General features: G+C 46.8%; 1 protein-coding gene across 2 annotated transcripts; it reads left to right on the top strand.

The window, feature by feature from the left end:
• Positions 1 to 1145: 1145 nt before the first annotated feature.
• On the top strand, positions 1146 to 9949 carry fgf18a (fibroblast growth factor 18a). 2 transcript variants are annotated; one of them, XM_080465228.1, is made up of 5 exons: positions 1146 to 2821; positions 6205 to 6244; positions 6372 to 6552; positions 8186 to 8292; positions 8416 to 9949. In XM_080465228.1, the coding sequence occupies exons 1-5, from the start codon at positions 2790 to 2792 to the stop codon at positions 8686 to 8688; spliced, it is 633 nt and encodes a 210-aa protein (XP_080321354.1). In that variant the 5' UTR covers positions 1146 to 2789; the 3' UTR covers positions 8689 to 9949. The 2 variants fall into 2 exon arrangements, with proteins under 2 accessions (XP_080321354.1, XP_080321355.1); XM_080465229.1 differs by having other exon boundaries at positions 2671 to 2821; positions 8419 to 9623.
• The last annotated feature ends 514 nt before the right edge of the window (positions 9950 to 10463 follow it).

The raw sequence follows: 10463 nt of genomic DNA, 5'->3' as shown, positions 1-10463 counted from the left end.
GCAAAAGTCTGTGCATGAGTGTGATTTAAAAGTACAATGATGAAAAGAATAAGCATACACTTGGAGCCAAGATAACTGTCCCTGATGTATGAGGCCAACACCCTCCCACCTCTATTACACACACATGGACACACGGACAAATTAACTCTTTCCCTTTATTCTTTCTTTGTGGGACCATCAGTGTGTGTGTGTGTGTGTGTGTGTGTGTGTGTGTGTGTGTGTGTGTGTGTGTGTGTGTGTGTGTGTGTGTGTGTGTGTGTGTGTGTGTGTGTGTGTGTGTGTATAAGGTATGGCAGGAGTGTTGTGTTGGCTTGGCTGACCGTCTGCGGTTGTGCGGCGGCGAGAGGGAGTTTTGGGAGCGCTGAGCGGGCGTTGCTGCCGAAATCTCTGAGAAATGTTCGTTTTGGATCCATGTCCGTGCTTACATACCGCCCTCCCGACTGTCTCCCATTCTCCGTTTCATTTTTCCCTCTTAAGGTTTAACTTAAAAGTTATGAAATGGGGAGTCAAAATACATCACTTGAAAGCGCGGTGACTCTGAGGAGTGTGTGTGCGTGTGTGAGAGAAAGACTGAGGGAGCCCTCCACCCTCCACCCTCCACCCTCCGCCCTCCACCCTCCATCCTGAATCCAGGGCCACTGAGGCTGCAGTGAGGTTATCTTTAAGAGAGATAATGGCCAAGGAGTCCGCCTGTTGACGACAGCTGTTCACCTGTTTCTTCCAGATGTGTTATTGTTGGAGTATTTTTAGCAGAACATTTTTGGCCAACGATGCTTTCAAAACCCAATCTGTCTGAAATGCACTTTTTCCTTTCTTTTTCTGGAAAGTGAAATACTCCCGGTGCCATTACATCATCCTATTACTTTCCAATTCATTTACCTTGTTTATATAATTCCCAACATGAAAAGTGCCCGATATGAAAAAGAAATAAAGACAATCGTAACACAAGTAAAATGATCTTACCTAATCACTAGATGTTTCGGAACACTCATTAAAATGGACATTTCTTTTTGCTGTGTAAGTTTGGTCGGCATCGCATAGCGACTGACTAATCCTAGTTTGATCCAATAAGTGTGCGTGCGTGCGTGTGTGAGTTAGCGTGCGTGTGAGGGAGAGATAGAGAGCGAGGGAGGAGGGAGGGAGGCAGAGCGGAGGGAAGGAGGGAGGGAGGATTGATCCGCGTCTGTTAAAATCTTGTTCTGGTTTTTCTTGGAGTGAGGTCTGTGCCTGCCGACGCGCCTCTCCTGTGCAGCCCCCCCTCACGAAGAGCTTTTATGAAAAGAAACCTTGGAATTTTTGAAAGGGAGAAGGATCTGCATAATACAAGTGAAGTGGATAAAAGCGCACGGCTGGGTTCTTTTGCGTTCTCTCTTGCGTTTTCTGCTGGTGTCTGAATGAAGCAGGGAGGCAGATACATGGAGAAGGACGGTGCAGATTTTGGACTGGGGAGTCGATCTGTCAGTGTGATTTTCAGTAAACACGTTTACAGTGGACTCGCTTTATAACTTTTAATTTCTTGAGAAAGTGGCGACCCCGACTCTTCTCTTCTTGCAGCGCGGAGTTGTTGTTTTTTCCTCGCAACGAGGAAACTTTGGTGTTTTTTCTCTCCCCCTTTTTCAGAGAAACTGCTCAAACTTTCTACGTTTTAAAAAAATAAATAAAAAGATCGGATTGCATTTTCCCCCTTCAAACATTTTGGAGGTGATGTCATCGTGCTGTGTTTTGGCAGGTATTGTGTGGAGAGGGCGCACAGAGGACTGCTGCTGCCAGGCGGTAACCAGCGGCTGAGGAAAGCGGGGAAGTCCGGAAAATCAGGTGCAAAGTGCGGCTGTCATTTCCTCGCTGTGTCGCGGGTGGCTGAGTCCGCCACCCAGTCACAGCTGTTCCCATCCTCTACAGCCACCCCTCCCTCCCTCGTCTTTCTTTCTCCTTTATTATCCCCTCCCATTCTCATTCACCAGTCTCCATATACCCCTCTGAGCTGGACCGCTCCGGGACCTTATCACCCTCTCTGTCGAACACTGTTGGCTGGTGTCACCTGAGCCACAGATCCGTTAAGCCAGCGTGGGGGCGCAGACATGACCGAGGCCACTTTGCATTACCCTGCGCCCGCAGAGCCCCCTTCTCCAGGACGCCGTTTGCTCCAGCAGCCAGCCCAGGTAGCCCACCTCCAGCAGCTCCTGACCTCGCTCTGCTGGGACTAAACCTGCCTGCTTGTGGCGGGACAAACACTCACTTGGCATCTCGGCAGCTGCAAATATTTTTGGAGTCCGGGAGCTTGCTGTTGCGCCGAAACGTTACGCATTGGATTACACAAAAGATTACGCACGCGCCGCATCTGTTCACGGGGCCACGCATCACTGCGGGGGTCAACGAGATCGATTGGAATTGGCTATCTGTGACGCGTGAGCGCGCTTTCACCTGTTCCTCTCTCTGTCAGGCACGCGCAGCGCCAGCTTTTTAAAGTCCGAACCCCTTTGCTCTCCCCCCCGCCCATCCGTCCCTCCACCGGTCTGGACAGCTGTTAGAGGTTGCCCGGCGGTCACAGTGGCACAGTTACCCTGGCTTCACACCCCACCTTGCCCGTGGCCGCACAGTTAGGTTTCCTACACCGGGGGAACCGGGGCTCACCGCCGCCGATGCCAACAGGAGAGTCCGCTAACTCTTTGACTCCGCACTACATCCACCGGATTCGACACACAGAAGACAACTCTGCGGACTGTCGGACTGGCTCGGAACGAGCGAGGAGACCGTCTCTGGGCCAAGTTCCATAGTGGAGGGGGGAAGCAATGTGGCCCCTTCTTTCCACGCTGACCGTCTTGTAAGTTGCTTCAGTCACTTTATCATGCAATTGTTTAATTTCTCTACTCTAGTTCAGGCTTTATTCTGAGTTGTTTAAAATACTTTCTGGGAAAACCTCAGCTACAGAAGAAGAAGATGGAGAGGAAGGTGGCTTTGTCTAACGATTACATCATTCCTCATCAGTCCCCATAGAAAACATGCCATGGAAGGCCCTGTTTTGATTGGCTGACAGTTCAGGGTCACTGGGTCAGAGTCAGGGTTGTGTTACTCATAAAACCTGCCATAAACATCTCCATCACCATCTGCACTTACTTCAGGGATGGCCAAGGTGGTTTAGAGAAGACAATTTTCCCATCCACAAAAAAAAAAAAAAAAAGTTTTTTTCCTCTATTGAAAATATTTCAGAAGTTGAGTCAAATAACACAGGCTTTATCTAGTGGGATAGGAAAATGATAAAGTGCCAAGAGCAAATCTAAGGGAGGAGGATATAGACTCAGGGGGCTTTAGTTTGCCCATTTGAGGTGTGTCTTGTTAAAAGCCAAGGGATTTATTTTTCTTCCTTTGTGTCGACTGTACTTCTCCCAGATGGCAGTCATCTCCAGATACTTCTCATTCCTGACACAACCTGGACAGGGTGTGTGCTGCTGCCGGTGTCTCCCTGACTTTTTCTCTCTTTGTCTGTCTCCCTCAGCCTCTCTCCACTTACTCGACTAACTGCCTACATCTGTCTTCCTGTCTTGCCCATAACCCCCCCCCCCCTCGGATACTTGCTGAGATAAAATAGTATGAATTAATAACTGATGAATGATGGTAGTATCTGAAGAGGAACAGTCTCACTGTTTAGTCTGCTGGTTTTAGTTTAGCTCTCCAAGAGCAAACCATATCTCCATTCATTTTTGTCTCCCCGATCCATTTCACCACAGCCTTCTACATCCACATGCTGTCTGGCCAACTTTATCACAAGTATTTAGCTGCCGAGAAAAGCAAAGCGCCCACAACAACCTGTTACTGCTCTTCACCCAAAGCCACATGTGGGGAATCTCTGATTTGCCGTAGCCCATTTTACTGCTGATCCCACTTACACACCCACTAGATTCTTCACCAAGGCCTACTGTAGACCATCAGTAACTCTTGCACTGTGCTGGAGCCCACAGCTGCAGTATTGGCCTACCACGATAACCACTGCTACACCCGGGTGAAACCGCTCCTTCACATTGGTGCCCAGTCGTCGGTACTGAGGCCTGCTCGTCCAACCACAGCCTCCATATGGTAGATCTGCTGGGACGCAGGTTTATGATGTCAGATCGTTGCTTGCTTTGGCAACCGCCCAAGGTGCACTGGGCTTTCCCTCTCTCCATACCTCCTTCTGTCTTTACTCTCCCCAACTTTTACTCTCTTATTCTCTAATTTTCTCATCCCTCCCCCACCTCCCGACTGATCCTGTCTCCCTCTTTCCTCTCTCCTTCTCTTTCTCTCTGTGGCTGGCATAATATGGAGTGTCTGTGGTTTTTGTGGGAGCGGGGGAATCCAGCGCTGAGGCACTTTTCCTTCAGTGTCCTCGGCAGCAGTGCAGCGGTGGTGTTTTAACAGCTGAGAGTCCTCACAATGCACAGGCGCTCAGGTTTTTTCGGCTGCGCAGGCAAAATGTGAGGGCCAATGCACTGCTGCTTTTCCCAGGACGTCTGCATCTATTAGAATGATCAGGAGCCAGCACACCAGCTATGGGAAACAAATGTTGAGAAAGATTAGGAAAAAGAAAAAGAAAACAAGACTTTTGTGATTGTATATGCATGTGTGAGTGTCGCGTGACAGCAGTACCTTCTACAATGTGCATGAGTTGGGCACCACACTCTTCTTTCACATGTTTATTTTTTGCTTCTCACTTCACTATAGAGTATGAGGTTACGCCACCTTTTTATTTTATTGTTTTCAACTGTGGCATGCAACTTTAATTTTTTTAAGCTGACTTTCTCTACTTCACATCTGTGCAGCCTTCCCTAATTTAGCTTACCTTTCATTTATTTGCTGCCATACTTTAGCTTCATCTCCCCTCTGTATAATTCTTATGTCATCTGTCCTTCATCTATCCTGCCTTTCCCCTATGCCTTTGTTTACCGCTCAGTCAGTCTACCTCTCTCCTTTTCGCTATCTCCCTGTCTTTGCAGTGCATATGTCTTTGCTTTGGCCCAGCTGTCAGCTGCCCACTTCTCCTGTACACACACTTACACCCTGTGCACATCTGCACATCTGTGTACATGCCCATGACAGTCTGGAGGAGTCACCTCGCTAACTCCAAACACAAAGGAAGATGGGAGGCAGGGCGTGATAGGAGAAAGGTAGAGAGGTCAGAGAGACAGTGAGGGAGAGATACGTTACTGGAGAGATGAGGAAGATGGTTGAGCAGAGAGAAAGAGAGAGCTAGAAAGAGAGAAAGGGGGAAAAGGCATGCAGAGAGATAGCAAAAGATGAGGTGGGGAAAGACAAGATTCATAGAATTACTTGTCAGCCCACACACTTGGTCCTGAACTTCATCAAACTTTCAGCCACTAATTGAGAGCAGTTCAAGGACTGCCAAAGAAGATTTTTATGCAACGCAATCACTCCCTCACTAAAGTTGTAAATAATATTTGATGCATCCAAGGTCAAGGTTAAAACTTCAATTAAGCAATGTGATAAACTGAGAAGAAATGTAATTGTAAGTGTAACCAGCTGTTTCAATCAAAATCTATCTGGACTGTCAGCTAGATGAACAACTTTTATGAAATACAATCTAAAAAGGTTGCTTTTATCGTATATACATTAATTCTGCATGCTACATCACCAGCAGCTGTTTCCTCCATAAATCCTCTTTCCACACGTTTTCATAGCTCATGTTCTCACTTGTTCAGAGCATTTCTAAATGTAACCGCAGTTCTCGGTTCTCAAAAGCCACATCATAGCAGTGTACACCTGTAGTCGAGCCCAGCTGTCTACATACACGAGGCAGCCAAATAAGCCAGCCCATTCCCTTAGAAGTCCAAACCAAAACATGTTCTAGTTGTCTCGGCATGTTTGCCATTTTGCTATGGTCCAATCAGGTCATTTGCAGGCCAGATTTTGGTGCAGCGAAAGTCACAGATGGGTCAGAAAGTGGGTTCAGACCAAAGGCTGGTAGCGTTACTGTAAACAGTGCCGTGGGTGTTGTCCGTCTGCTGATCCCTGGACATCTGCCGGTCTGTATGTCAAGCTGCTGTGCCAGCCGCACGTCCAGCAGTGTGAGCAATCACCCAATAAGGAAATGAGAGGTTGAATAAGGAAAACGGCAGAGAATAAAGAGATGGAAATGATGGTGTCATTCCCAGACGTTCCAACATTCAGTGTTGCTTACATACCTCTAAACTCATCTGTTTCTACTTTTTCCAGATGTATCCAGATGATGCTGGTGATGTGCAATCCATTACAGGTGAGAGTCAGCACCAATGACAAGAGTGATTATGCCACATAACAAACAAGTTGAGGTTTCTGCATGCATTTTTTTCAAGTAACTTTAACATTTGGCTGACCGGTGGATGTGTTTGTGGGTCTTTCAGCAGGTACTTGGTGTGGATGGAGTCAACTTCAGTGTGCATGTGGAAAACCAGACACAGGTGCGAGACACCATGAGTCGACGGCATCACCGAGTTTACCAGCTCTACAGCCGCACCAGCGGCAAGCATGTACAGGTGCTCGGACGCAGAATCAGTGCCCGAGGAGAAGATGGAGACAAATATGGTAAGACACACACACACAAAGACAAATCCAAAGTGTGTATATGGACAGCAGTATTGATGCTTACCTGCTAATACATATACACTCACAGCATCCAGAAGCTGCAAGTACAAAGACTTTGAGGGTGACCAAGTGCATGCATGAACGGAGACAGAATGCAACTGTGCAGGCACACTCACAAAAGAGCACACACTCACACCTCCCCAGGCTTTGGCAGAGGGGCAGTGAAGCTTGTCTTGGGAGTACAAAGACCTCATCGACTGGCTGCTGACTCAATGATTCACAAGAGAGAGCAGAGAGAGAGAGAGAGAGAGAGAGAGAGAGAGAGAGAGAGAGAGAGAGAGAGAGAGAGAGAGAGAGAGAGATGTAGAGATGTTAGGGAAACAGTGTATGGTAGTGGGAGAAACAACCTGGCAGGTAGAGTGTCGGACCGAGTGTTAGAAACTCATCTCCTTCATCGATCCCTCCATTGATTTCTCATCCTCCCTGTTGTCTCCGCTGGATTTAAAACAGCAGGCTTCCTCTCCCTCCCTCCATCCATCCTCTCGCATGCTTTCTGTCCATCCCCCACTTTCTCCTCCTCCTCCTCCTCCTCCTCCTCCTCCTCCTCTCCACCTTCACCGTCTGTAATGATGGTCAACCCATTCTTAAACCCCACACAATCAATGAGAAGAAGAAAGCCACACCACAAAGCTGGAGTTCATATTTCTGCATGTGGTCCAGAAATGGATTATACAGCACATCCTTTCCATTTACAAGCATGTCAGTCTGCTAACGTGCCACTTCAAGCCAAAGATGGAACCACAAATGGCAAAAGCGGATCTGTTTTGGAGAAATAACACTTAGAATATTCTCTTAAAACTGACCAACAATGGAAGCAAAGAACCGCACAAAGAATGTAGGTTCTTACAGGGAGAGAAGAAATAAAGCAAGTGCATGAAGATATGAACATGAAGTGAAAGAGCAGAAGGGAGGCAAGAAGGGAGTTGGGGGAAGAGGGCAAGAGGGAGGGAGATATTGATTTCTCTTGACCCCTTTGTTGACTAAGGTCATGTAGGAACCGTTTTAAGGTTTTATTTTTAAACAGGCACAAGCTCTCGCAAGATGTGTAGTTAGTGAGGCGATATTGCCTGGAAGGATGAACATGCACACGCATGCACACATGGGGGCACGTGCACACACTTTCAAACAACAGTATCACAGCTGCTTTGTTGAAGTGTTTTCCTGCTCCTCTGAGCCCACCATGCTCCATCGTCTCTTTACTGTTATCTTCTTTTAAAGGTCCATTTGTAGTTGGATCCTTTGCATCCATGTGTGTGACTGACCTTACTTCGCAACCATCTGTCTAGCCAGAGAACATTTAATTGCAACTATGAAGCTGAATACTCTCAATTCGTGTGAATGCTTGTTTTCTGGCAACTGCTAATTTGAGTGTCAGAACTTGGTGGTAGACCTGTCCACGAAAGCTCGAATAAAGCTATGCAAGTTGTAATTGTGTCACACCTTTATGTGTTTGTCTTTATTTCTACAACCTAATAAGCTTGTGAAATACATTAAGCCTCCCCCGATGCACAAAGGTCTACTGTGTCAGCTTGGCTCTAATGTCTGTCTGTCCCTCTGTCTGTCCCTTCACAAGCCCAGCTTGTAGTGGAGGCCGATACCTTTGGCAGCCAGGTGAGAATCCGGGGCAAAGAAACCAATTTCTACCTGTGCATGAACCGACGCGGCAAACTGGTTGGAAAGGTGAGACTTCTTTGTTTCAGAGATATGTTGAAAAATTTCTGTCATTACAATACAGTTTCCTGACAAGCCTCTCTTTGCTTTTGTGTCCGTGTATATATATCTGTGGTTTCTCTGCTCTCTCAGAAGGCCAGTAATCGAAGCGCCGACTGCGTGTTTGTGGAAAAGGTTCTGGAAAACCACTACACAGCTCTGATGTCAGCACGCTACACGGGCTGGTATGTTGGCTTCACTAAAAGAGGCCGTCCTCGCCGAGGTCCCCACACACTGCCCAACCAGCAGGATGTACACTTCATGAAACGGTTCCCACCCGGGGAACAACCTGACCTCACAACCCCCTTCCGCTTCACCACCATCAGCAAGCGAGGGAAGCGGGTGCGCGCTACTGGGCCGCGCTAGTAGTGGCTAATGCTAGCACCCACTGTCTTGTCATCCAAAGCCTTGACCTGAGCCTGCCAATGGCTAACCCAGTCAACTCTTCTGTCTCACTCGAATGAACACCTCTCTTTGTTGGGAAAAACATTGACCAGAAACATGATGAATCATTCATGGGGTTTAGCTTTATACCTCCTAATTTGCCACTACAGCCACCTAGTAAGTGATCATTCCTCTCAACTTTAGTCCCCTTACTGGACCAACTGGACAAAGCCTGGTCTGATGCTGGAAGCTTTTGGACCTGGTCTGCCTCTTTTCACAGGCCAGAAATATTGCCAAAGAATCCGAGGGGCAGCCAGACTCTCAGGGTCTACAAAGGCCTTTATGCCATGACCACAGAAACCACAGGGCCCTCATGCCTCCTATTCTGGACCAGCTGGACGATGTCAAGTATGGGATTACAACTGGACCATGCAGAGAGAACACGGGTGTGAAAGACTGACTGAACAAGAGAATGGGTGCTTAGCCAATGGATAAAGGGAAACCAGGAAGAAGGAGACATAAAAATGGCAGGGTGGACAAAGGGATTGAGTGATCTGTACAGATCAAATGGACCAACAATGGACTATTGACATGTGACGCACTTATTTGTCTCACTGCTAATTTGGTGAGAACATGTGACTGTTGAATGAATGGAAGGATGGGTGATCAGGGAGTGAATGTGGGAACGATGGAGTGAGTGATTCACTGAATAAATGTATGTTTGCAAGAAGATGACAAGTTAGAAATGTATGTTAGAGTGTGCGTGAGTATGTGTGTCTGCTTGTGTTGATCTGTGCACGAGTGAATGCAACAACCATGAGTGAAGCTGGATCACGAGGGACTCTGGAAAGGGACCATAAAGTCCCTGTATGAACCCGTGACAACTCACCGCAGGGACTGAAGCTTTAGGAACAGGAATGTATAAAAAAAAACAAAAAAAACAAGCTGCACCAAAAACAGCCAGCCAGTCACGGGCAAACCAAACCAACGACCAACCAAAGACAACTGGAGACCTTCTTCATGACTCCTCCCCGTGCCCTGCCTCCCCTGAGGATGAGTGCATGGGCAAGCCCAGTGGGGAGGGTGCCTTCTCTATAAGCATTGCTATAGAAACGAGCCAGGGGATGATGCTCCTGTGCGATACCGTGGATACAGAGTGCTGCTACCAGGACATTCAGTGGAACAAACCAAAGTCTCATGCATACATACAGGAGAGAAAAATATTAAAGGGAACAATTTATTGAAAGTTATAAATATATATTATATATAAAAGAAGACAGAGCCCCTAAATAAGCAATCTTACTATGATGGTTACTATAATTATTACGATAAAATTATTGCATTTATTTATTTCAGCTCTGTGTGCAGCAGTCTTTCTCGACTCAGTAAACCTTACAGAAACATTTCCTGTGTCTGTCAGCCTCTTTAAATCGCACCCTGTGTTCCTCTTCACTGATAACAAATTTGATTAGAATTTCCACAGTTGCTTCTGGTGACTGACAAAAGGATTAAGTGCAACCCATTCCATAGATGATTCGTCATCTAAGTTATTTATTCAGAACAGTAGCAGTTGTTTCCAGCAACTGTAGGATTTTACACCATTTTTGTTTCATATATATTCTGAATTCAATGTTTTGAGGTGTTTGATCATGGGGTTGGGGTGGGGTGGTGGGGGTTCAAGCTTCATCTCAGGAAATTTGAATAGGCATCAAGTTTTAGCATGTTGAAGATACTTGATCTAAAAACTTTATATCATT

This window comes from Lipophrys pholis (assembly GCF_963383615.2).
Source record: "Lipophrys pholis genome assembly, chromosome: 6".
Classification (NCBI taxonomy): domain Eukaryota; kingdom Metazoa; phylum Chordata; class Actinopteri; order Blenniiformes; family Blenniidae; genus Lipophrys; species Lipophrys pholis.
Note: the sequence above shows the minus strand (reverse complement) of the source record. Positions and strands in the feature narration are given on the sequence as shown.